Raw genomic sequence first — 27,146 nt, 5'->3', positions numbered from 1 at the left:
TAGATAGATAGATAGATAGATAGATAGATAGATAGATAGATAGATAGATAGGTAGGTAGGTAGGTAGGTAGGTAGGTAGGTAGGTAGGTACTTTATTAATCTTTATTGGGTAGTGGGGGTGGGGGGATTTGAGGCATCCAGTAACATGTTCTAATTATACTGAAAAAGACATGTGAAATAATCAAAAAATGAAGAAGAATACACACTTTGCAAAAAGACAATATTCACATGCACAAGGTGGTAGATTTATAGATTTACAAGACTCTATTTTTACTGTACAGGGAGGAGTTGAACTGTCTGATGGCTTGTGGGACAAAGGACTTCCTGAATCTGTTCAAGGAGCATGGCTGGGACAGCAGTCTACCACTGAAGGAGCACCTCTGCTTCTTGATGGCACTGTGCAGAGGATGGTCAGCATTGTCCATGACGGATAGCTTACTGAGGGCCCTTTTCTTTGCCACCAATGTAAGGGACTTTTAGGGAAAAATGTTTCGTCTTTCTACAAGACTTCCTCAGTCTGTGGCCTGCAAACCCAGATTTGTCTTATAAATAGCCCTCATTGATGTGTTCCAAACTAGCCTCCTGCTGAATTCCCAGAAACTGCCTTTAACACATGCAAAAAGGGACCATCTGTCCAAAACAATCACTCATCATGCAACAGGAGTCTGGCTTGAAACACATTAAGACAGATATGGGTTGGCAGCGGCTGCAGACTGATGAAGTCTTTTGGATGAAAGACGAAACGTTTCTCCCTAAAATAAACTTGTCCAGATGACATGATTGAACCTTTTTTGTATTTATCTACCTGGATAACTGAGCTTACAAACCTTTTTCTGAACCATTTTTATTACACTTTTATGCTATACTATACTATACTATACTATACTATACTATACTATTATACTATACTGTACTATACTATACTATACTATTGTTCTATATATATATATATATATATATATATATATATATATACCTAGTTATTGTTTATGTTTATTAAGTTTTGGGCACTCAGTTCAAATCATATTTTAAAATATTTTAAAAGTGGTGTAGGGAAACTCTTGAAAATATTAGATTGCCAGATTTTCACCCTCTTCTTCCATTTTATAGTCCATCTTGAGTTCGATACAATCTTAATTTTTTTTTGTTCTAGAACAAGTTTAACTCGGGTTAAATTAACCTTACCAGTTGTACTTTTTCCATGCGCGACATACAGTAAACACTGAGCGTGTTTACGCTTTAGGATCCTCTGTTCTTCAGCGTTGAGGGGGCGGAGCCTAAATTCCAGAGTGGAATGAACTTCCTCCCTCAGCGTCACTCTGGGATAGGCAGCGAGTCGTCGAGCAACGTTGTTCGTCAGCGGTGTTTCGGGATTATAATCGTCGTTCCTAGTAGTAAGTAAATCATTTATAATACCCATAGTATTCCGTGGTATAATTTGTGTTTATGAGTCTGTGTTATTTGCGAAGTTGTGTGCTCGCGACTAACCGTTTGTTTCAAAGTTAAGCGTCGCTGGCAACAAGAAACTTTTGCCGTGGAGGCCCTGTGTTATCTGTAGCAACAGGTCCCGATACTAGCTTTCCGTTGCCATCAATATATTTTACGCTCTAACACTTTGTGAGGAGATTAAACCGCTTTATAAAATAATGGTACGTTTGTGTTTGTGCAGGCCCCCCGGAGCTGGAGACAAAGTAGCATCGCCTTGCCCGTCGCCAGGTTCAGGCTCCGAGGATCGACTCGTCTGTGTCGACGCTTTCGTCGAAACTGCCCTGGTGGGAGTTCACGCCGTGCTGGTTACCTAAATGCGGCACGACGCCAAAATGATGCCCGTAAGGTTGATTTATTTGGTAGAAGTTTTAGCACTGTACTGCATACATATACATATATATATATATATATATATGTATTTTTTTTTTTTTTTGCCAGTTTACTACAATTTTCTCGTGATTGTCGCTTAAAAGCTACCTGGATATTTAAACTCAAGTGGGAAGTTGATCCATGTGAAGTTTATTTGCTAATGACTGAGACGTAATTTATTTGCTTCGTGCATTCACCCTATTAGAGTTGGCCTCTTACTTTAAAAGACAACAACACCAGCCTGAAAGATGGTGTTTAACCTCAGGGATGCATTCATTTCCATCAATACACTTCCACCCTGCTCAGAGCACACAGCAGGTTGGAGGCACCTGCCAAGTCTTGCTGGCACAGACTGCCATCAAGCGCTGCACTCCTGTCCTGTCATCACTGTGATCATCAGAGGTCCACTGCTTTTTGCTGCAGTGCAAGGTCCAACCTCTCAGCACTTTCTCAGGCGTGTAAAGACGACAGCGGTGTCTGCCTTCATGTGCGCCCTGTTCAGAAGTGAGACCTGAAGTGTGCAGACCTGCATATCCAAATCGTTAAACAAAGCTAAAATGTGTAACATATGTTCACATAAAATTATTGTGGCTTATTTTCTTGGAATATTTTTGATGGGCGCTTAAGCTTGCTCATCATTTTATGTCGATTTATAAATAAACGTGTGCTGTTTTTAACCAGCTTTATCCGTGAATTACTAATCTTTAAAAAGGGGGTAGAGTTATATTTGAATTCTTCCTTTCTTTATGACCTTAGTCTATAGTTGACATGTGTTTGTGTGTTATCAGCGACATTGGTTCTCATGGCAACCAAATAAACAGTCACCTATGTGTGCAGGAACAGTTTATTTATCGTCCCAAAGGCATCCTTAAAGGAGCAGCACAAAGACACAAATTAATTTCTGTCCCCTCACAATATATATTTGGGCACTGCTTGTGTTTAAAGGAGATACAGCTTCTTGTGTTTGCCTGATAAACACAAAATGGCCTCTTTAGCAGTGTCTGATGTGAGGTATTGTCTTATAAATCACACCAGCAGCCCGTCATGACCCTGGTAGTGCAGGCCGGGGGCTTGGGGGGGGCAATGAGAATGTGGTGTAATAATTGCTGGCTGGGATGGTAAATAGGGGGTCACTGTTTTCTTGCACAATGAGCCAAAGGGACTCTTTTTTTTAACAGTGTGCTGTGAAGAGCACATTGTTTGTGCGCCTTGCATGGCATCACCCTGATAAGGAATACTCGTCCTTTTATTGAACCAAAGCATTGTGTAACTCATTTACACCTGAATTACCATTTGGTATGGCTTTCAGTTTCTGCTCTCATAAATCTCGTCGTTTTCTCACATGATTTTAGCTGCTTTCTTTGCAGATTTCTATGCTGGCATGTCTTGTGTGTGCCCACATAAGTTAGTTTATCACACATGCTTTCTTACGCTTCAACAACTCTTAACTTTTGCTGGTTTTACAACAGGGATATGACAATGGAAATGCAACGTTGTGCTTTGGGAAGCTAAACTTTTGCTGTGTGTGTCAACAAAAACCTGAATAAGATTTCCATGGCTGCTACATGCTTGCGTTACCATGTGGGAGACTTGATGTGGTTGTATAACTAGACTGCTACACACTGTTTTAGACCTTTTGTCTCAAGATGAACCAGAGTTATTGTGAAATCTATAAAGTTTAAAAAAGTACAGTAGTTTTTTTTTTTTTTTTTTATTCCGTTGTCTGTAGAACTCAGGTTATCAGTTTAATATCACTTCTAAGAAAATCCACATCATTAAGCAAGTATCAACTTATTATCTTGGGATACTGAGTCACTCAGAACTGAGAATTCTGTATAAAATTCCAGAGGAACTGTCTTTACCACATGATTAAAATGTTGTGAGCTAACATTGTTACTGTTGTGAAGAAACAGTTCTGTTGGAATTGCTGCAAATTGTGTTGCACGTAGTTTATTTTTTAGGCCACTGACAACCAGAACCCAGCATGTTTTAATAATGGTCTTCTCCAGGGGTATTTGTCAGGGCTGAAACTCAACTGTCAAGGAAGATCTAATATGTCCAACCTGGAAAAGTTCATGTTGTGGCTTTCTGTACTCTGCGTCTTTCAGTCAGCTGTTTTTTTTATTTATTTACTAGCTGGTTTTTGCATGACTGAATAAACCACAAAGACATTTTAATCTGGTGTCTGCCACATTTCCCTCTAATATTTTAACATTTGAGTCTATAAAAAAACATTTTGCATTATTTAACTTCTTACACGGTAGAATATTTTCATGGAAAACAGTTTTTAACTTTAAATATATATTCTGCGATGACAATTGCCCTTTTCTGACACCGTCATTTCAAAAAAGCCAACAACACTGTAACGTCATAAGATAATTTACTAACGAAATAATCCTTATCGCTTCAGTTTTGGTTCCCATTTTCTCCGTCTCCTAGATTGGACTGTCTTCTTCACGTATAAGAAATGCAGAAACATTTCACAAGTGCAGATCAGGATTGATGGGGCTAAATTCTGCAGTGCATACAATGAGAAGAGATGTTGCAGAAAAAAAGCACAACTGCTTAGGGTGTTGTAAAAGCTCCCTTTTTATTGGAAAGGTTTGCAGCCGAATGATGCAAATGCCTTTCAGAGTCACTCTGTACACTCTGCTGTGTGTTTCCTAACCTTTCTGCCCTTGCTGCCTCATCCTTTGGCGCAGCATAGTAAAACAGAGAGCGGGTGAAAGAGATGAAGAGAAATAAAGCAGAAAGCCATTAGGGAGTTTTCTGTTGCCTCACCTTTTTGAAGGACCATTATGTTAGAACGGTTTCAGCTTTGGAAGCAGTGAAGAAGGACACGATCACGAATGCTGCTGCAATGTCTTAGAAACTTGTAATTAGAGAAGACCTGCTCCATACAACTGACTGATCCATTTTCTTACAAAGGCTATATATATATATATATATATATATATGTAATTGAAAGTGTGTATAGACAGAAGAAGAGCAGCCCTAAGGTGAAGAATCGCCTGGTGTGGTTTAACACACCGCTTTCTGTTCTTCCATTTATCCTGTAGCATTAGAGTGATTGGTTGTTTTGTGCAAATAATTAAGAATTTTATTGTATTTTTTGCGATTGTATTGTTTATGTAGCTTGCTGCCATCTGTTCTGACTATGACAATGCTGTTTTTTTTAAATTAATTTAACACATTGTATAGAGGCAATTTTACTGCAGTTTCAGTTTTAACCTTTTGTTCAGAAAGATAAAAGAAATAGTACTGAAAGTCATCCACTGTAGTGGGTCGAGTTAAGTACTGTAATTATGAATACGTACTACAAATGTTACTAATGTAGTGTGACTCTTCTGTATTCTTTTGGCACGCCAGTATGAAAATTTCTTATGGTATTATGGCACAAGCACATCTAAATGAAGCCTAAAAAGCATCAACAAAAGTGACAAGTCACAAGACATGAATGTCAAAATGTAAACAGACCAGTAAAATCATTACTGTTGCATATTTCATGTCTGAGAAGAACATACAATAAGAAACTATCTCAAAAGTTGGAGCATATGTTTTAAATTCAAGTCTTTGACTGGATGGACTTCTATTTGCTAGTCACTTTGAGGTCAGACTAGTTCTATCAGGGAGCAATTCCTTGTGATGAAACTATTCCTAGAAGTCAGAAACTGCAGCGGCAGACAGTTTTGATCCTTTAATTTAATATGTGACCATTTTCTAGGGACCAATAATCTAAAGGGACGTGGCAGCAGAACTGACCTTCACAAAGCGAGTCACTTCTAAAGTGGGATGATGGGACTTATAGTCTTTTAGGTCAGTTCCAATTTACTTATCAAAGGATCGTGCTAACTTGATTTGCCTTTGACGTGTTTCCACGTTCTTGTTTAGGAACACAAAATGGCCGACTACCTCTCTCTTTTTGTTTCGTTTCCACTTCGAGGTATGAACAGGGGGAGAATGCAGTCAACACCAACATATGCAGTTATTTTATTCTTTTTATTCGTTTGTGATCGACTCTGACTACAGCCCTGCTTTTTAAATTAAAAGTTGCCTTAAAGGAGTTGTCTGTCTAAATCAGTGATGAGGCTTTTAAAAGCCCATTCAAATCTGTTTGACGTAATTTTCTTTAGGGTTCGTTTGTAAGAAGAACACAAATATAATCACAAAACCGTTAACGCACCATCTTTTTTAAACTTTATGGCTGATATTCTTGATGTGTGGTATTTCATTTCCCAGCCTTACAGACATTTCATGTTATCTAACTACATGTTGGATAGAATCGCTGACAGAGAAGGTAATAATCTCGCAGTAACTCGGAACAATCCTGACAGTATACCTCTTTGTTTTTCAGTCTCGTTCAAACCTTTTCATTGAGGCAGGTCGAGCACTGCCAGCTGCAGCCTCTCTCCTCCTCTTAGATGAGTTCTTATTGCAGAGTATTTTCTCTGTAGGTTTTGATCTTGCGGCCTTTCATCTCTGAGAGATACTCACAAGCCTTTCTTTACCAGTGTGTCCTGAACCAAAGGTCTTAAACTTAGCCTCACTAAGAGGTTTAAAAAGGTACTGACTATAAAAAATGTAATCTGGTGGGAAAAAATGATCAGCTGCTATTACGTTTGTCTACGTGATTAAAATTTTTAGCTTATATTGTAATTCAATTCCAGTTGACTGTTAAAAAAGCTAAAATTGTATCCATGTATATCGGATTAGCGATCTCTCCCCAGTGACCTTGCTGTATCTCTGCTTCTTTTTGAGAGTAACTATACTGGTCAAACACTTTTTTCTGAATGGACTAAATGTATCATTTTGCTTTTAACTGAGACTAGTTCTTGTTGTAGCTTTTCCTTTACTGACACTACAGTGCAATTAGTAATCTTTTAGTAAATCACAGAGGCAATGTGTCCCCTCTGGATCCCTGGGTTATCTATTTAGCCCATCTCAGACAAGAAGGAAATGCAGTTCAGCTCCTGTTTCTGTAATTTGCTAGAAGGCACGCATGGTGAATAGCAGTCAAACTTTGTCATAAACACACTGCAGTGGTGCTGCTTAGCTCCCTGGTTTTACAAGATGGCTTGAAGCAATCTTTTCTTGTCAGCTGCAGATGGGCTGTTTGGCTACTTCACTGTGGACCTATTACATTGTTATTGAGCTGCTTAATTTTGCTTGTTGTTCTATGAATATTTAATGAATTCAATTTCTGTCAGTCAAAGCTGGGGATCCAGCCATGCTTGGATCTTCTTAACACACACTTCACTTAATTTGAGGCCCTGCAGTATAGTTTAAAATTGAGTAAACTACACATTGTAGATTTATTTATTTTTTTGGTCATTTATATAAAATTACCGGGTACTAACAATATCTTTACGTATTGAGTTACCTGATAATTGAAAGTCAAATTAAATAATTTTTTTGGCTATAGATGTATACAATGAACATAACATTCATTGTGTTAGGCTCGTTTTTTTTTTAAATCTAATATTGACAATGTGTGCTAAACTATGAAGCACTTGTGTTTATCACTGTGATCCTGTGCACAAGGTCAATGGAGGTCAGCAACAAAGTGCTAACTCATCTAAATGGATACTAGGAGTGGTCTTTGTTGGCTACCGGATCATTAACTTTAGTGCTGAAGAGAAATGGCTTTAAGTGTAGAATTTGTCATCCCCTGACTAAATTCCTCTCCTATTGATTCTTCTCACTTTTTTCCTCGGTCATCTTTTTGTTTTCCAAATATCTCTACACAGGATTTTAAATGTCCTGCATCTCTGAGATATTGCAATATTATTTGCCATATTCTGATGCAAGATTTATTTTATTTATTTTTATTTTTTTAAGTGACTACATCAAAATGACAATGCAGTTAGTCGAGTCATTTTTATTTTTGTGATTCACATCATATTGCAGAGATGTGATGATTAGGAAGCATTTACCAAAAACAAGTGCTGATTTAAACTTGATTCTCCAGTGTTGGAACACTTTTTTTATTTTATTCTTTTGCTCTAAAAGGTCAAACAATTTCTGGCTTGTACATTTTCTGGCAAAAATGACTCACTACGGATAAGAATGACTCTGTGTGTTGCTCTATCTGAGGGGTTCTTTCATTGACTTCTCTATTAAATCAACCAGTTAATTGGTCCTCTGAGTCAGACTCATTTCTTTGTCCTTTGTCTAATAGCTATTAAAATATATTTGTGTAAGTTGCTATGGAGGTTATTCTAGGAATCGTCACCTATTCATGTACTCAGCGAGCTGAAAATAAATGTGAAGGCCTCTTATGACACCCCCTCTAGTTAAACAGCAATTCACATACTTTTCTTTCTACATCGTGGTTGCATCTGCTCAGCTTGCTTCCCTCTCAAGCCCTTTGTGCTTGTGATCCTGATGACTTGATGTTCCCACCATGCAGAAACAACCATTTACTTACAGAAGCCCAACTTGGCTCTGTAACCTGATGGTCCACAACACACACACCTGCTCTGATAATTGTACGCTTTCCAGGCTATTAGAGAAGTTTTGTGACGGTTTTATTTCACCTTTATTGAAGCCACTACAGATGCAGTAAAAACCTGGGGCAGTAAATTCAGTTTATGTCACATCCTTAGGCATCTTTGTAATGATAGTGGTTTTTATTGCAGCCTTATCTAAGCCCTCAGCCCCTATGTGGGATCAGATTATGGTTGTGCTATGGCCTATTCCAGCACATCACTAAAAGCCTCTTAAGCAAAGATCTTTTAATAACAACACGGCAAGATAGATTTTTTTTATATTTCTGTTTACTGCCGCTGCTTGTAGAGGTTTTAGAACATATTGATAACTTGATGTGCCACTTTATTAGAATTTGATTATTTGAGCTTTACTTTATTTAAACTAAAACAAGCCACTTAAAGCAATAAGTATTAACAATATTTTATAATGACATACATGTTTATTTTGAAATAAACATTTCTAAATGTCTGAATTTGGAATCCAGAGAGTTCAGTTTTGTGATTAGTTTTTTTTTTATGCTGTTGATGAAAGTCTTCACATGCCCTCATTAAGATTTCCTTTTTTTTTTTATAGGGATGAAGCATTCATACTCTGATATTAAACACTGAGCTTCTTTAGAATCTGTAGTGATGTTTTGGTGCCTGCGCTGATCAGAAACACGTGATGAAACTGAATTTAAGGAGCGGCTTTCTGATTGCTCTGTTGACATAAAGAAATGGAGCTTGTGGAAACAAATAAAGCTATGAAGCAAACACCGATTTTACACTGAACCATGGGGGAATCTGACACTAGTTACAGGGAATTGTTGCTCTGTCATCATCAGCGTTATTTGTAACTGGAATTATTTTTCTTCAGTTCCTGTTTAATTGATCATGTAATCTGCCTTGCCCAACTTTCATTTTCTCCCTCCTGCTGTGCGCAGACGTTCCTGACCGTTTATCTCAGTAACAACGACCAACATTTTACTGAGGTTCCTGTTACCACCGATACACTCTGCCGGGATGTGGTAGATTTGTGCAAGGAACCAGGAGAAACGGACTGCCACCTGTCTGAGATGTGGCGAGGATCTGGTAAGCGAGATTGCTAGCATATTCGGTATTGTACACAGTTTACAGTTGTCAATTATGAAGATGAATTGTATGGTCATCTGCTTGATTTCTTTTGTTAAGGCTTGTCTATTTTTAATTTGAGTCTGCAATGCAAATGAAGTGGGGGTCTATAATCCCTGTCACAAACACAAGTGCCTAAATGTTTCTAAAGTGGAAGGTGCGGTGAGGAGTTGAAATTTCATGCCTGCCTCATTTTCCCCTTTTTGAGATGCAATAAGTATTCAAAATCAAAGCTCAAGGAGCCAGGTTTTATAGCCGTTTCCATGGTGATGCTCCTGAATGAATGAGGAAAGTGCCAATTATTATATTTGAGTACTTCCATAAGTAGTCTGAATGAAATGAGATGGCAAGATGTTAAAAACAGTCTCATTTTGCAGCCATTCACCACAAGTCTATTCTATTCTTATGAACATAATGTTGCATGTATGATTTAGTTTTAAATTAAAATGATCATTTCTGTTTGCTGATTTATTTTGCTACCCTGCCCCCTTTAATAAATTAGTCTCATTGACCTCTGTTTGACTGTAATGTGTCAGTCCCTTCATGTAATGTAATGGGCTTCAGGCTGTAGATGAAAATGTCAGAAAATGGTGAACGAGCTCTTTGGCTCAGTGCCAGTCCGAATAATTTACAGGACTTTATTTTTCCCTGAAGTCAAAGACATCCAACAGGATGCACCTTTCTGTGTAGGTTGAACAGCATTCACAAAGTAAACAGCACCTGCACACTTGACCTACCTTAGTCTTGTATTTTTTTAACCATGGCCAGCCAAATACATGATTATCTTTATTTTATATATTGTATATTTTCTCTGCAGAGCGAGCTGTGGGTGACGGTGAGAGGATGTTAGATGTACTCCAAAGATGGGGACAGCACAGGGGCGAGGTGCGCTTTTTTCTACGTCACAACCGAGCTCCTAACAGAGAATCAGGTAAACTAATCTTTTAACAGAAAACTGAACCATACAGCAGACACTTCTCAAAAAAAGTAAAGGTTACGTTTGGTCCCTTCTCAAAAAAATAAAAATGAATAAAAATCACGACTGAGTGAAGGTCGTCTTCAGAGAAGACATTTGACACCAGCACTGGAAATGCCAAAGATGCCTTCAACCTTAAATGCACGCACGTCTACTGTTTAAAGCTCATTTTCATCACCAGCCTTTTCAAAGCTAAGATGAAACCAAGTCACTGTTCTAATGGTAAAGAATTGAAAGTAAAATGCTTCAAAGTGCTTTTATTTAGATAAAAGTTTAATATCAACAGAAATTCTTTCTCCTGTGCCCTAGGGTGGAAATGTTCAATTTTAAAACTTGGGCCTCTGAGGTAATTTTGACCCAAGAGCAGCAAGTTGGTTGAATCCTTGTACTTTATTTAGCCATCTATATAGAGATTAGACATAATTTCAGTGTGTCCCAGTTGCATCGTTGTAAGTCTGTCATTTTAAAACTTTCAATTTTTAGAAATGGAAAAAGTCTAATATTGCTTGTTCACTATCCTCTCATCCCTGTTACGTAACTAAGCCCTTTACCCCTCACAGCTTGAGTCTAGCCCAGGGATTAGACGGTTGTTTTCCCTTCTTGTTATCTTTTGCTGGTGTGTTTCCCACACTGTTAGCTCCTCATTTTTGCAATCAAGCTCTGCATTGCTTTTTTCATCAGCTGTACTTTTTTTTTTTTTTAAACCAGGTTCCATTGATTTTCTGTTTCTCTTGTGACCAAATTGGATAAATCGACTCAATGCCTTTATAGTACTGCAGTTTCTTTGTGGTCCAGATTCTCTAAAGGTGTTTAATTTATCATCAAGTTGAAGAATTAAATGGAATTGAATTGAAGTAGCAGAGTAAGCTTACACTTATCATTCAATTTATTCAGCTTGTTGAGTAGCATGCTGTTTACAGTTGTCTTGAAACAAAATGTACCAGATGAGGAATTGTGTATTGAAATGGACAATTGATTAAAGTTCAAGCATACAGAGAGACTTGGAGAGACATACATAGAGAGTTGTGTATTAGATCCCTCTTGTTTCCCAGAAAAGGTCAACTAGACTAACCTGATGCACACCCTTCCCTACAGCAACTAGAGAGAAACAGGTGGATTTCAGCTTGTATTCTTGTTTATGTGAGACACAGACAAAAAGCTAAGAGGAAATTCCAATCATTTTTCACAGCTGTCTGTAAAGACCAGTGGTTTTTATTGTGTGAATGCTTATTGAGCATGCATCAGGACGTACACACAGTTGTTTTCCTGTTTCTCTTTATAAACTAATCCTGCCCTGGTTTTTGCTAATATTGTGACCTGCTTATAATTATTTAGCCTGCTCATGCCAATTTAGCCCTGGTAACAATATTCTGCATTTCCAATACTTCTGCCCTGTTTTTGCTAATTTAGCCATACCAGTGCTACTTCTGCCATGCTTTGTGCTAGCATTCAGCCCCTTTTATGCCAATTCCACCCTGCTTATGCTTATTTTAATTTGTATTATGCTAATTCAGCCCTGTTTTTGCTAATTCAGCCCTGCCAGTGTTACTTCCACCGTACTTTGCTAGCATTGTGCCCTGTTTGGGCTAATTCTACCCTGCTTCTGCTAATTCTGCTCCAATTTTAGCTAATTCTGCCATGTTTTTGTGCTTCTATTGCCTTATTTTTGCTAGTTCTTTCCTGTTTTTTTACTAAATTAGCCCTAACAGTGATACTTGTGTCCTACTTTGAACTAGCATTTTGCCTTGTTTAAGCTAATTCTACCCTGCTTATACTAAATCAACTCTTTCCTCCATTTTTTTCTAGCATTTTGCTGCTTCTTGCTCCTAGCTAGCATTTTCCTTATTTTTGATAGCATTTTGCTACATTTGCTTCAAAGCTAGCTTCTTCTTGCTTTTTTGGCTAGATTTTTGCTAATTTCAAGCTTTTTACTAGTGTTTTGCTACTTGTGCCTCTGTTTGCTTTTTTTTGCTTTTTTTGCTAGCATTTCAATACTACTGACTATAAGCTAGCTTTGTCCTTCTTTTTGTTAACTTTTTGCTCTTAACTAGCATTTGCTGCTTTTTGCCGGCATTTTGCTCCTTCTACGTCTTAGTTAGCGTTTTCCTGCTTTCTGCAATCATTTGGTTCTTCTGCCTCTAAGCTAGTTAGCATTTCACTACTTCTGGCTCTAATCTAGTCATTTTTATTTGCTAACATTTCATTACTTTTGTCTCTTAGCTAGCCTTTTCCTGCTTTTTGAAAGCATTTCTGCAAACCATTCACCTAATTTTGGTTATAATTTCAGCTGTTCATATTAAACAAGTAGTGACAGTTCAGCAATTGAAGATTTACAACTTGGTTTCAGCTGTTTCAGCAGCCTTCAGCAAACTCATTCAGCAATAAGCATTCACACTACATTTTTTGTAGGAAATGCAAAGTTTTCTATTTTCTATTAAACTGGACGAAGAAGCTGCTTTAAATGAAATTCTTCAACACATTTTGTTCTCTAAAATTGTCCATCTTATCTACTCTTCAGGAGGCTCAAGAGGCTCAGATTCAAAGCGGAATGGAGTGAGAGCCCCCTCAGACAAGAAAATGGAGAATGGGGTGAGTTCTAATATTTTTAGACAAATGGTTAAACTGATGTATTGACAACTACTAAACCTTGATGGCATGTGAAATATGATTTTTTTTTTTTTTTTTTTTACAATATTTGAATTTTGACAAACAAAAACATAATTAAAAAAACAATGTTTTGATGTATCAGCGATACCTTTTTTTCTTAATTGTAAAATGTGAGTCACATATTTAGTATTAAATTCAGTGACCTGGTATGTTATACTGTTTTATTTGGTGAGTAAGTTATGCCCCAAGGCGTACAAGTTTCAGTTCACTTCTCAGACAAACGAGCATGACTGTATTTCATCTTAATTAATTTGTGTTCCTCTTTCGTACTTGTTCAGGTGGCGACACCTCGGATGGACATGACATTGGCTGAGTTACAAGAGATGGCTGCCAGGCAGCAGCAACAGATAGAAGCTCAACAACAAGTTCTCGCCTCTAAGGTACATAAAGTAGTGCAACATGAGAGAGGGAAAGGATTCAGTACAGAAAAAAAATTCACAAAATTTGAGTGATAAAAAGAAAGAAATTAAGTTAACGAGAAAAAAAACACAAACACTACTTGGTGGTTCGTTTTTCACGGACTCGCTCTTTTTCAAAGTAAGATTGGACATGACACACAGTTGGCTGATTGATGGATGAGCTGCACGTTCAGCATGAATTGTTTATTTAAAATTTTTATTTTTAATGATTTAGCACCTGTGTGCAGCCCACAGGTGCAGGGAGAAGCTCCCTCCTGCATTTCTCCTCTGGCTGCAACAGCTTCATGAAGGGTTAACTTTTGATGTCCAACTGCACCCATTGACTTTTGTCTTCCAACTTAAAATTCAAAGTATGTCACATCGTAAAATCGTCATTATCACAAAATATAAAAGTGTTAAAAGTTATTTTTAATTATTTTAGAACTTCTATGTTCAGTTGTTACACTGTAATTGATCAAGAAGTACATTTCCACTCCGTGCTGCATCTGCTGCGTGAAGGGTTAACCCTTTGCTGTCCTGCTGCCCTTCTCTTGTACTAGTATCCCTACTTTGCGATATTTCACTTATTGCCCGAGGGGCCTCCTGGAACCCAACACCCACAATAAACGAGGGACTACGGTATTAGGAGACAACAGAGCATTTGTATCCAAAACAGGTGCTACGCTAAGTCAGGTGCATTTATGAAGTTAAAATGTGTTTGTGGAGATTATGAAAGTTTCACAATCTCACAGTTTGAGTGTTGAAATGATTGCAGAAAGTGTTAATAACTCGATAAGCCCTGGATCACTTTCTGCCTTTGGTTGTCACTGCGTTGGACTCAGTGGTAGAAAAAAACGAATCTAAATTCATAGCTTTTAATTTTTTGCTGTAACTCTTAAAATGTTCTCATCTCGACCTCTGTTCAGCATTTAAGTTCACTTTAAAAAATCTTTACTGATGACTTTGTAAGTCTGTGATGTTTACTGTTTTGTGTACCTGAGGGACAGTAGAGGACGACAGGGAATGTGACTTCCAAGTAGTCGCGTATTCACTTCGCCACAAGTCAACAAACCGGGATTACTTTCAGCTCACATGACTTGGAACATTTACTGATAGAGACTGCTCATTTTGAAACCTGTTTAAGATACTATGTAAACTGTTGTATTTAACTTTCATGATATCTGAAAAGCTTAACAATGTCCGTCATTACTGTTTACAAAAGCAATGTTTATATAAAATACATTGTTGCTGTGTGAACCATAAAAACAAAGAAACTGTATCCTCAAAGCAATTAACAACCCTAGCACTTCTTAGAATAACTCTTAAAACTTGTTCAAGATAGACGTAGAGAAATTGTTCAGTGAAAGAGATTAATCTGATTTTTTTAGTTCCACTTCTGCTTTCTTTTGTCTGCAGGAGCAGCGACTGCGGTACCTGAAGCAACAAGAGCAGCGTCAGCAGCAGCAGGCAGCAGAGCAGGAGAAGCTCCAACGCCTCCGAGAAAACATTGAGAACCAGGAATCCCGACTCAAGAAGGTCAGGGCCCTCAAGGGCCAGGTGGAGCAGAAACGTGTCAGCAATGGCAAACTGGGTAAGCTCATCGACTTGATGAACTCATCAATGTTTGGAGTTCTGTTCCTAAGTGATACTGGGGAAAAATATGATTTTAAATAAGATCATGAACTTCCTAATGCATCCCTGTGACGTCCTGTTTTTATAACGTTGTCCCTGTGAGTTTGTTCTGCTCACCTTTCCTCCAACATCTCACACCATTTCTCTCTCCAGTGGAAGAAATTGAGCAAATGAACAACCTGTTCCAGCAGAAGCAAAGAGAACTGGTGATGGCTGCGTCCAGAGTGGAGGAGCTCAGTCGACAGCTGGAGTTGCTCAAAAATAGCAAAATGGAGAACAACCGCGACAACCAAAGCTCACTAGCAGAACTAGATCGCCTCTATAAAGAGCTACAGGTGTGCAGAAATAAATAAATCAATCAAACAAATGAAACATCTGAGATGATTGTGTTAGACAAGCAGTAATGTTGGATTGACTCATATTTTGTGGTGTTTCTGTGATCAGGTGAGAAATAAGCTTAACCAAGATCAGAATTCGAAGCTGCAGCAGCAGAGGGAGAGTCTGAACAAACGCAACCTGGAGGTGGCTGCGATGGACAAACGAATCAGTGAGCTTCGAGACAGGCTTTGGAAGAAGAAGGCAGCCCTTCAACAGAAAGAAAACTTGCCCGTAAGTGTCATCACCTCACCACAATAAAACCTAGATTTAATTCTTCCTGTAACAGCCACAATTTCTTGTTTACAAAAATTTATACTTTGGATAAAATTCACCTCAAGTTCTTCAAATGTCTTTCCCTGGAGCCTCGTATCTTGTGATATTCAGAACTCACCCATACCAATGTAAAGCTCCTTCGACTACACACATGAAGTTTTTAAACAAATCAATTCTTTTTTTTCTTTTTTATATATTTTTCCCCCCGATTGCTTTAACAAGTTGGAACATTATGATCATAAAACCATGTTGCATCTTGAACGCTTCTTCCCAAATGCGCTCTTCAGCCAAGTTTATAGTTCCATTTAGACAGAAGCAAGTCCCGACGATGAGTGAAGACATGAGCTCAGATTGTCATCAAGACGTGCAGGAATGTTTGCTTAGATATTATCTTTTCTGGTTCCTTCCTTAACAAGCCGAGCAACCGGTTTTCTTAAAGAAACATGAGCATTTTTTATTTGTATTGTTTTTTTTGAAACGCTTAAAAAAGTTCAGTGCATATTAGAAATCTAGCAGCAGACTCATTCTAGCAGCAGACTCATTCTAGCAGCAGACTCATTCTAGCTTTGACGTTGCCTCTGGCAGTTCAACAGATCAGTCCGAGTTTACAGTTCGTCGTCGTCTTGCTCCTCTACGTTGCTCTTCGCTGTACAGGAGTTGTTTAGTACACACGTTGCCATGGGGCTGTAAATGAGAGTCAACAGTCTGGTTTATGAAACACTATCTGAAGGAGAAAACTGATCTTCTTCACTGCCACAGCATATGACACTGACGACCGAGTAAGATCATGAGAATTTTTTTGTCTTCACTTTCTCAAAATGTACGCGTCATTTGTACTTCACCTCCTTGGTATGGAGTTCTCATATGTTCTCTGAACTGAGTACGTTTCCATTCAGACGTGAAGGTGCTTTATCTGCTTTCACTGTAAACTTTTGCTCTTTCCGTCTAGTTAAATTTTAACTTATAACTAATTAGCCGCATAGCAATTGTTCTTTAGTACTTGTGGATGCTTTACTTTCTAATGAGATATAAAAAATAAACATCAAGTCTTTAGCGTGCAATGTTTACTAAGCAATTGCAGTGAACACGATGTACTGGATCCAAAGTGGTCTTTAAGTTATACCATAAGTAATAAGTGGCCTGGTTATTTTCGTATCCTTTTGAGTGTCTCTTAGCAGTTTCTTATGAGCAATGTGCACCCTACCTTGTCTTTTAACACCCCCTTGACGTCTCTAATAAAGTAGGAACAATACACTGAAATGTTTGCATGTGTGTATTTGCAATTCAGTGCGTGTTTTTTGAGATGAAAATCTGAATAGGCCCTAGTGAGAAGGTGATTTACCCACACCCTGCCTAGAATCATAATGAGTGATCCTTTTTCACATCAGCACAAAGACACAAGCCCTCCCAAGCCGCTTTATCCCCTACCAAACCGCAAGCGTCTGGCAGACATCACTCCACACACACACACACACACTCACACACTGACTAAACAGAAATACTGTGAGCTGAGTTATTCCACACAGTCTGTATTTTTTTTTTAAATATAAAAGCACGAAGAAAGGCTAATATTAGAGTGAATAGGGAGAAATATTTGGTGTTTTTGAACTGCTTTTGCATGTTTGTGCTTTTGTTTTGTTTTTTCAAGAATGGCTATCCTGCTAAAGAGAGGGCTTCAAAAGACACTCATCGTCAGGTAACTAAATTAGCATTGCAGCTGTATTTAATCTTATTTTCTTTATTGTGTTGCCTGTCTTTCTGTCTGTACAGCACTTTGGTTGACCTTGTCGCTGTTTTAAGTGCTCTATAAATAAAATGGTATAGGAATGTGCGATATGGCATAAAATTCATATCACGATATATATTGTGAAGGGTGGCGATAACGATATATATCGCGATATGTTTTTGGTATAAAACTTGCTTAAAAAAAAGCATAGGGTGTCCTTTTGCCATCATATATTTTGAATTAAGAAAATTCCACTACTAGGTCCAGAGTTTTTAAATAATAAACAAATCAAGTATAAGGCTTCTTTCTTGTAGTGCAAAAGATATCAAATGTAGTTTTAGCCAAATGTTTTAAACAGAAGAATATGTTGTTAACTCTTAACAGTTTCCAGTCTTCTCACTTTATAAATGAACAGCAACAGAGCAGCATTTTACACTGAAACACTTCACCCTCCAAACCTCTAGTGGGCGTCTCCTTCTGCTTTAATGGCGAGCTGACACAAAATGAATCTGTGGCTTTGACCAGAGGGTCTTTCAGTAAAAATCACACAACAATGTTCTTCTCACAGATCAGAGAGCAGGTTTCTCTAAAGCTGACCAACGCTTACTTTAACTTTCGATGGAAAAAGAAACAACTTTAGACGGAACACAGCGTTTTGCGCATGCGTCAGAATACGGCAACACTACGACAAGCCGGCTGTAGTTAGCTTGTAGCTTCGCTACTTAGCTCTCGAAGAAAAGACTAACGCCACTTGCGCACAGTTTTCAACAAACAAAAGTAACGATTAAACTAACAACTCTGGTTTTACTTCAGACACAACATTACTGCGGTTAGCCGGTAGAAGCCAGATCTCTACCGTAGGCTAAATTTCTATCGTTTCTACCGTATACCATTTATATCGCACATTCCTAGTATGGTATGGTTATTTGCATAGGTGATATATTATTTTTGCCCTTCATTTTCTATTAACACTTGTTTGGCAGTGCATGTTCATTTTCTTTCAACAAGTCAAATATGACAGATTGTTTAGTCATTAGAGTTTGAATCCATTTTTTAAGGTTTCAACATTCTCAAAGTGTCTTTTTTAAATTTATTTAAATTTTTTGTCCAACCAAGTATATGCAGTTTTCTAAGCAAGTTGTGCCATTTATGAGAATTTTCCATAACTTGAAACTCACACCAAACTATTTGAATTCTGCATTTATTTTATTACCACTTGAAGAATAAAAATACTGAACTATACTTTTGGTTATTTCTAAACATGCAGTTAGATAATACAAGCAAATGAACATTTTGTTCTAGTGTATTATATCTAATTCTTTTTCACTTGCTTGACCATTTATAGCATTTTTTAGATGTTAAAATGCCTCATCAGTTAATGTTTACTTGTATTCGATTTTAGTTTGTGACAGCACGCTTTAAAAAAAAAAACTTTGAATTTAACACTGAAATGACTTTTTTCTAGCACCACCTACAGGTTAGAAAGATGAATAACACATTTCAAGTTCCTGATAATCTCCATGTTTTGTTAGAAAGAAAAACTTTATAGGTCTAAGTATGTATTGCTACAGTGCTGCATACAGGCACAAGTTTACATATCTTTTCAGTCAAAATTTAAAAAACACTTTATTTTGACCACATTTAATCATCTTTATCTTTATGTATCCGACAAGTGTATTCTCCATTCCGTCTCCTGTATCACCAAGTATCTTGAACTGTTTTCACCAAACTTTGCTGCACTAATAATAATTGCATTCTCTTTTTTCTGTGTTTTTGTTCCTCCAGCTGCCTTCTGATGGCCAAACCGGGCAGCAGTCGGGTCCATCTCGTGTGGCAGCAGTCGGCCCTTACATCCAGTCATCCACCATGCCCAGAGGTCAAGTTAGACATGATCTACTTGTAAAACCAGTGTATTCAGACAGCACTTCCCCTCTTGCAGGCAACGAGCCCCAGAGCAAAGCTGGGACAGGTGAGAAATCAGAGACAACAAGCTGTGTGCGTCCTTTCACTCCTGTACCTTCCTCATACTGACACACATATTCAGGGAGTCTTACTTGCCTGCAGGCCCCCGTATTGTTCCGTCTGTCACTTCATGTACAATTTACCCTCTTATTTTTTATTGCTATGCACATTATCACACAAAGTGGAGTTTTTTTTAAATCCCTGGACTACTCAGTGTTTAAACGGAATGTGTTTGTTGAAAATGTGGAGGCACTAAACCATCCTGCTTCCTGCAGGAGAAGAGAACACTGGCCCGCCTGCAGATTGTGATGTCACTTTGAGCTCAGAAGGTAGCCAGTTACCTCCTCAAAGGTGTGCTGTGATGTAGCCCTGCTGAGAGTGAACATTAAAATACTTTTTGTTTTTCTCCACTGTCTTTTTTTTTTTTAATACTGATTAAGTTTGCAGTGAATAAAATTGCCACAGTATGTGTCTTTCTGCGGTATTCTTTGAGGTCAACACTTTGCTACAAGTTTTAGCTGTGTCCAATGGGAGGAAATGATTATGTACTTTATTGATGATCCATTATTATGACCAGAACACAAATGGTAACAACCATGGGTTTTATCTTTTAGTTATATTTTCAGATTTTTGCTGAATTTCTATTTCTGTTGGTTGATATACCTTAAGATTTAGCAAACAAAAATGATTGGACCTTTTTTTCTTTTTTTTTTATAAAGAGCGACAGAAAATCCCAGTTTAAAGCTTAGGAAGATATTTAATTATATGTTAAATATATTCTGAAGACATAGAGGCTCTGAAATTATTTGCGATGTCTGCCTCCAGAGCTCGTCAAACCAAATGAGTGATTATAGCAATATCAAACGTAGAATTTTCATAGAATATCTGTATAATGTAAAATCTATTCTTGGTGGAAGTCAGATGCCCTTTGCGTCTCGTAGTGTTAAACTTTTATCCTCAAACAGAGAAAATTGTAATTACAGAACAACAGAAAAGATTATCCTGCATCCCTGCTCTAACGCATCCTCGTCAGCCTAAATGTTCCTTTTTTTAAAGCAAAGTCATGTACAAGCAGACAAAATAACGTTTTTTTTCTCTCCTCATTCTGTTCTGCTGTTGCATGCAATTACTTCTGCATGTTGGGTTGATGTGCAGTATGGAAAGAAGAGAGAGAGGAATAAGTGGGCACACAAAAATCTCTCATTACCAGTTCTCCTCAAGCTTTCAAAGTGTAGAGCAAAGTATCAGGCAGACTCCTGGGGGGATTGCTGCTCTGTATGGCCCTTCAGGGTGGTCAGTGCCTGGACTCAGCTAGCATCATGTCTAGAGCAAAAAAGATCTGGAGGTTTAAGGCTACTTTGTTTTTCTTGTCTTTGGAACGCATCTTCTTCAGAGGCCATGTTTTTGCTTAAACCTCTGAAAGAGCTACGGGCTAAAAGAAAAGGTACACACTTGTATCTGTGCGTGTGTGCTTTTTTTGATTGCGTTATTAAGACGTACCGGTACTGTGCATCCAAAAAATGTATATTTATCAGCTGGAATTTGGTTTGACTTGCTTGTTTTGCTGCTGTGTCGTTTATTTCTGATTGTTTGGTTTTCTATCATTTCCTGAGACACTAAATGGAACAAATGCACGACCTTCACTTGAACTGAGGTTCTGTCAGGATCATTACCCACTCAGTCTGGTCGTGTCTTCAAAATCTGTGTTTGGGTTTCTTCAGTTCCTGCATTTTACATTCTGCGAGGCATTTGATGAAAATCGTTTTGTTTTGAGCATCTTTGAGGTGCTAAATGTAGCTAATGGTGACAGCTCTGTGCTTGGTGGCTCATCAGACTGTGATTGTCTGCATAACCACTGACTCAAACTCAGCCAGCCACCCAAAAATTTAACAATGAACAAATCAATGTGACATTCAGCACAACACAAAGCTACCTTTGTGTTTAAATATTCAACTTGAGTGTTGTCAGCACTTTGTTTTATTTTTACTACTATGACATCATACTTAAACTTCCCATTTTTTTGTTGCCTTCTTTCCTCCGTCCTCCTTTGGCGGTCCCTCAGGGTCTCAGTCTGGAAAACTGGCAGATTGGAGCGCTTCAAATCAGGATTCAAACACCAACGGTTATGGCCAAGCTTCAACACTGCCACGAATGACCTCTCACTCCAGCTCGAACACTGAGTTAGGTAAGCTACCCAGGCTGAGCAAACACATCTTCACAGGAAATAAACTGCAGTCTTGGTTTTGTGAAAAATAACTTGTAAGGCAAAAAGTAAGTTCTTCTTAAAATGCCTTTTTTTTCTGTTCTTTTAGAAAATCAAATAGTCTTTGATCATGAGAAACAATTAACTTCTGTCTATTATTTTATGATTAGATGAGTCTGAACTGAAGAGGGACAGGAAGATGCGTCCTTTGTCCATGTTTGAGCCCACTGAGCCCCCTCCAGCCTCCCTTCGCAAAAACCAGAGCAGTGATGACCTGGTCAGAGACGCTCAGGTGAGAAATCAAGAAGAAACTGATTATAGATTGGTTTTATTTGCAGCAATCTAATATACTATATATTTTTTTCTGAATGTTCCAGTCTGCACCTAAGGCTCAAGTTAAGGTTCCACCCCCTGTCCCCACCAAACCAAAAGGCCCTTCTGCTGTTCCCTACAGCAAGCCAGGCCTCAACACAGGCACCTTCCCTAAGACCAAGCCCCACAGCCAGCAGTCCCAGACGGCTCAGGGCCACAGCCCTCTTCCACCCTCACAAAGCCAAACACTCCCATTACCCTCTAAGCAGGACACTCCACCAGCAGCTACGGTGAGACCCTTCACCCCAGAACTCCCATCCTCCAAAGACGGCAGTTTGACTAAACCACAAACTGTAGCAGCCAGTTCTATTTACTCCATGTACACGAAGCAGCCTGGATCGGGAAAACCCTTCCAGTCCGGCATTCAAGGAGCTCTCAGCCGGTCACAAATCCGCCCTAATGGATTCATCAGTGGTAAGAATATTCACAGTCATGTACAATGTAATGCTGTAAACTGTGTTGTCAAGTTGACTCAATGGATTATGGTCAATCTCGTGCATGTTTGTGTGCATTAGATATGATGGATGTAGTATTTTTCAACATTTGTTTCCCCCAGTGATTTATCTGTAAACTGACAGCATAACATAATCTCATCTGATAATTTCCCTCGTTAGTACAATCTATTAACTAAATGACAGCACGGTATTATCTTGTTGGACACTTACCATGTGTTTCTTATGTTTATCTTTAGTATATGGTAAACCAGTGATTCCAAGTGGAGGCCTTCAGCATCCCGAGAATCCGTACCTGGAGCGCCGCTCGCCTGCCCTGGAAAATGAAGTTGATATCACTGGAACCAGTAACGTGGGTCCCGGCCCTTCTGAAGGCCTCCAGCAAGAAACGGAACGCATCCCCCGTCCACTCAGCCCCACCAAGCTTCTTCCCTTCATTTCTAACCCCTACAGACAGAGTGACAGTGACTTGGAAGCCCTCAGGAAGAAGCTCTACAACGCCCCACGGCCCCTGAAGAAACGCAGCTCTATCACTGAACCAGAGGGTCCAGCGGGGCCCAACATTCAGAAACTCCTCTATCAAAAGACCACTCTGGCAGCTATGGAAACCACTGCAACCACACCATCCCCTCCCACATATGCCGGAGAAGCAGAGAATCTGGTGTTTGGATCTGCAGAGTCACATGGACCGATCGGGGCAGAGAACCCCCCCTCGGAAACGGGACAGACGGTGGAAAGAGGACAACTCCCATCTTACATTCCAGGTGCCAACGTCCCACTTCCAACCACAACTGATCAGACCAAACCACCTTCAGCCTTCCCAGACAGCGAGTTCATTGTCCCCCCTCCTCCACCATCCCACCCTGCTCCCAGGCCTGAGGATGCTTTCTTTCCTCCACCACCCCCTGCAGGGTCGGAGGACACAATGTCCCACTTGCCTCCTCCACCTTCAGAAGGCTTTTTGGAAGAGTTCCCCCCGTACCCACCACCCCCATACCCCACTGGAGCGGAGCAGGACAGTTTTGGAGAGGACACCTTTAACATGAAGGCGCCGGAGGTCACAGGACAGGTCACGCTGCCTCCGGTACGAATTACCATCCAACACTGCAAACTCAATACGGGGTTATTTGCTGCTGTTTGTTTTCTAAAGCCATAACATTGTTAAGAAAAGGAGCCCTGACATGTTTATTAGTTCCACAAGAGCAGATCATGAGTTAAAGTTTGTACAAGTCCTACTTTAATGAAGTCCTGGACACGATCTGTAACCTAATCTGGTGTTTTATAACAGAATAATCCTTGAAACTTCTGTTCTTGTTTCTTTAGAGAATGGACGCTATTCTCCTCAGACTAAGAAGATACGCTCTGTTCTGAAAATAAACACTAGTTTGCATTTTCCTAATGCTAAGCTCTTGGTGAAACTCAGTAAGCGGTTTAAAATTCACAACCCAATAAGAAATCTGTATTATGACCTATTTTCCCCCTCAGGTTGGCTCCTTTTCTCACCTACCACAAAAAACAACTTTCTTTTTCCCCCAGTAGATATTAATTGTTGCTAATCAGGTTGCATAACCATGATTTAGAGTAACAAATAGGTTTTTTTTTCTTCCCAGCTTGAGCTCATAAACTGGATTAACAAAGCAGAGTTGGAAACAAGTTATTTTTCTGCTCTGAGATCAGGCTGAGCACAGCTGAGAGTGGCCACTGCTGAAAGGCAGCGCCTCACATCTTATGTTTGCGTGTCTCGTTCATGATCTTTAAATGGTTTTGAGGATGATCTGAGTGACAAAAGATCACTGTTGTGTCTTCAGGGAAAGAGGACTAATTTGCGCAAGCTTGGTTCTGAACGCATTGATCACAAAATGAGGGTGAAGTTCAACCCACTGGCTCTGCTGCTGGACTCGTCTCTGGAAGGAGAGTTCGACCTGGTCCAGAGGATCATTTATGAAGTAAGTGTTTTGATTTGAAACTACTTTTTGTTACATCGTTTTATTTTTTTTATTTTTTGTTCTCGTAATCGTTTATAGTCTCACAGATGTGTAGATTATCTCAAACTTTGGTCGAGCGTGTCTCACTTCTCCTCACGTCGTTCCTTCACTGCAGGTGGAGGATCCCAGTCAGCCCAACGATGAAGGCATCACTGCTCTGCACAACGCCGTGTGTGCCGGACACACAGAGATCGTCAAGTTTCTGGTTCAGTTTGGCGTCAACGTTAATGCTGCTGACAGTGACGGCTGGTAAGTAAAGATGGTTCATTTACAAACAATTATTTGCTCTGTTTGTTTTAGTTATAGCTTGAATGTATTTTATATGTTCTGTCTGGAACAGGTCGCTCTTTTAAACGAGTCCTCGTGGCTCAATGAGGCTAACCCGTATAAATAAAGGTTGAATGAATAAATGAATTTAAAAGAAATTGTGCATTAAATCTCATTCTGACAAACATAAATGTCTCAAAGTATCAAGTCACTTTTCTCTGAATCTATTTTTTTATTACAATATCCCCGAAGTCCTGTTTTGTTCTCCAGTAGCTTATTAAAAATGTTTTCTCTTTTTTTAAAATTTGATTTTGTTCTCTCTCCGATCAGGACACCTCTTCACTGCGCCGCATCCTGCAACAACGTGCAAGTGTGCAAGTTTTTGGTGGAGTCGGGTGCAGCAGTGTTCGCCATGACTTACAGCGACATGCAGACAGCAGCTGATAAATGTGAAGAAATGGAGGAGGGTTACACCCAGTGCTCCCAGTTCCTTTATGGTCAGTAAAAGATGCTTGTCTAATGTTTCATCTTGGTCTTTTTCTTCTTTTTTTTTTTTTTTTTAATACAAGCTATCACTAAAGTTAAAGAGTGCTGAAATTGTGTTTTTTACACGTTTCTCAGGCGTTCAAGAGAAGATGGGTATTATGAACAGAGGTGTGGTCTACGCTCTGTGGGACTACCCTGGTGAAAACCAAGACGAACTCTCCTTCCATGAGGGAGACTGCATGACCATCGTCCGCAGAGAAGATGAAGATGAGATTGAATGGTGGTGGGCACGTCTAGGCGACACCGAGGGCTACATTCCCCGTAACCTCCTCGGGGTGAGTTCACGAGCCTCTGTGAAAACTCTGCAACCAGTGCATTTTTCAGGTTTTTGACATTTCTTCATGTCTTTAACAGCTCTACCCCAGAATCAAACCAAGGCAAAGGACATTGGCTTAAAACACAAAGATCTTTTCACATTTCCAGCCTGGCAGAACTCTACAGGACACACACACACACAAGCACACACACACAGGCTTTAAAAGACTGGGAGCGAAAAGGACTCTGCCAAAATGAAGAAGCAAGGACAAACCAATATGAAGGATCAACCATTTCTGGCACTTTCTTTTATCTACAACAGAGGAATTTCTTCCTCACTCGTTTTTCTAGCACCCTCTGTGTCAGTTGGACACTAAACTTAGTTTTCCTTTACTTATTTTTGTAACTATAATCCAAAACTTGCACCTGAAATGACCGAAACATAAAAACGGGGTGCGAAAATGGAACGGGCAGTATTTTTTCTGTCAATTTTTCTACACTTGTGAGCAGCTCTTGCTTGGTGTGCTGGTTATTTTCTAACAAATATAACAATGCATTAGGTCAGTGAGCAGGCGACAATGGTAAAAGTAAAAAGAATACACTGTTACTGTGACAATCTTCAGCAGCCTATTTGTCAGTTTTATTCAACACTGCTTCTGGTAAACGTGTTGAAAATGTAACGACTTGTGGAGAAATTAGAGATGAGGTTTTTGTCATTCTGTTGCAGCTTAATCTGTGGTAAATAATGCCCAGTGAACTGGGCAGCTTTCCTGCACTGGTACGAGGTTAAGATGCCATACATTCAGTGTGTTTGTGTATTTCTATCAACGTAAACCGGTAAAAACTTCAACGTAGTACTATGATACTGTCGTGACAACTGATTTTCAAGCTCTTAAAGAGACACTTTGACTAAAAAAGGAAGGTATGTTTTATTTTATTACAATCATTCCATGATGGTATAAAAATGCGAGAGGCCGGGGCTAATCTGTGAAGCCCTGACTTCTCATAATCATTTAAAGGTTACACATTTTTCAACTTATTTGTCTTAGTCAAATTTATAGCACATATTAAAAGTAAAAATGATGAATCTTGTAGCTTTTCACATATCTCGATACAGATGTATTTATTTTTGTTACTGTCTTTAGCTCTTTTGTCACAAGTATAAACATGTACTGTAGTTAAAACATTTACAATAAAATACTTTGTACTAAACTCATCTGTTTTTATTACCAAGCTCGCATAAGTTTGTATCTACATTATCACCCTGATCTACAGCAGCGGTGAACCAGATCCTTTGAATTTACGCTGTTCTTTTTATATTAAACATTTAAAAATTGAGTTTTTAAACTTCTAGATTTATGTGAGCAGGAAAATAAATATACATATATGCTACCCTCTGCTGGAGAACAAATGTTTGCTCGATGGTTTTTAAACCTCAAACGGCAAATACTTTTTGTAGAACATTAAAAACAAACATGAACCTTAAAGGTGTTTTTATTTGTTTGTACGGCTTTGTTTTTGATTGAAGCTAATATAATTAGGCTAACGAAATGTAAAAATTGTTGCCATAAATTGCAGCTACTGGTATTTGCACAACAA

The 27,146-nt window shown here is 38.9% G+C and overlaps 1 protein-coding gene across 2 annotated transcripts; it reads left to right on the top strand.

Moving 5' to 3' along the window:
• Positions 1 to 1,679: 1,679 nt before the first annotated feature.
• On the top strand, positions 1,680 to 25,906 carry tp53bp2a (tumor protein p53 binding protein, 2a). Of its 2 annotated transcripts, XM_037679392.1 has the most exons (19): positions 1,680 to 1,829; positions 9,269 to 9,416; positions 10,273 to 10,386; positions 12,950 to 13,020; positions 13,377 to 13,478; positions 14,913 to 15,087; positions 15,282 to 15,463; positions 15,573 to 15,737; positions 17,428 to 17,475; positions 19,291 to 19,474; positions 21,530 to 21,652; positions 21,841 to 21,962; positions 22,048 to 22,456; positions 22,734 to 23,578; positions 24,303 to 24,440; positions 24,595 to 24,728; positions 25,077 to 25,243; positions 25,368 to 25,567; positions 25,647 to 25,906. In XM_037679392.1, exons 1-19 carry the CDS (start codon positions 1,803 to 1,805, stop codon positions 25,686 to 25,688), a joined length of 3,396 nt encoding a protein of 1,131 aa, XP_037535320.1. In that variant the 5' UTR covers positions 1,680 to 1,802; the 3' UTR covers positions 25,689 to 25,906. The 2 variants fall into 2 exon arrangements, with proteins under 2 accessions (XP_037535320.1, XP_037535328.1); XM_037679400.1 differs by lacking the exon at positions 17,428 to 17,475.
• Positions 25,907 to 27,146: the final 1,240 nt, after the last annotated feature.

Source organism: Nematolebias whitei, chromosome 1 (assembly GCF_014905685.2).
Source record: "Nematolebias whitei isolate Nwh7 chromosome 1, NemWhi1, whole genome shotgun sequence".
NCBI lineage: Eukaryota > Metazoa > Chordata > Actinopteri > Cyprinodontiformes > Rivulidae > Nematolebias > Nematolebias whitei.
Note: the sequence above shows the minus strand (reverse complement) of the source record. Positions and strands in the feature narration are given on the sequence as shown.

Coding starts and splice junctions, on each gene's coding strand:
- tp53bp2a (XM_037679392.1), top strand. CDS start 1,803: ATGCGGCACGACGCCAAAATGATGCCC. Junction 24,441..24,594: donor TCCAGAGGATCATTTATGAA/GTAAGTGTTTTG, acceptor CCTTCACTGCAG/GTGGAGGATCCCAGTCAGCC. Junction 24,729..25,076: donor GCTGCTGACAGTGACGGCTG/GTAAGTAAAGAT, acceptor CTCTCCGATCAG/GACACCTCTTCACTGCGCCG.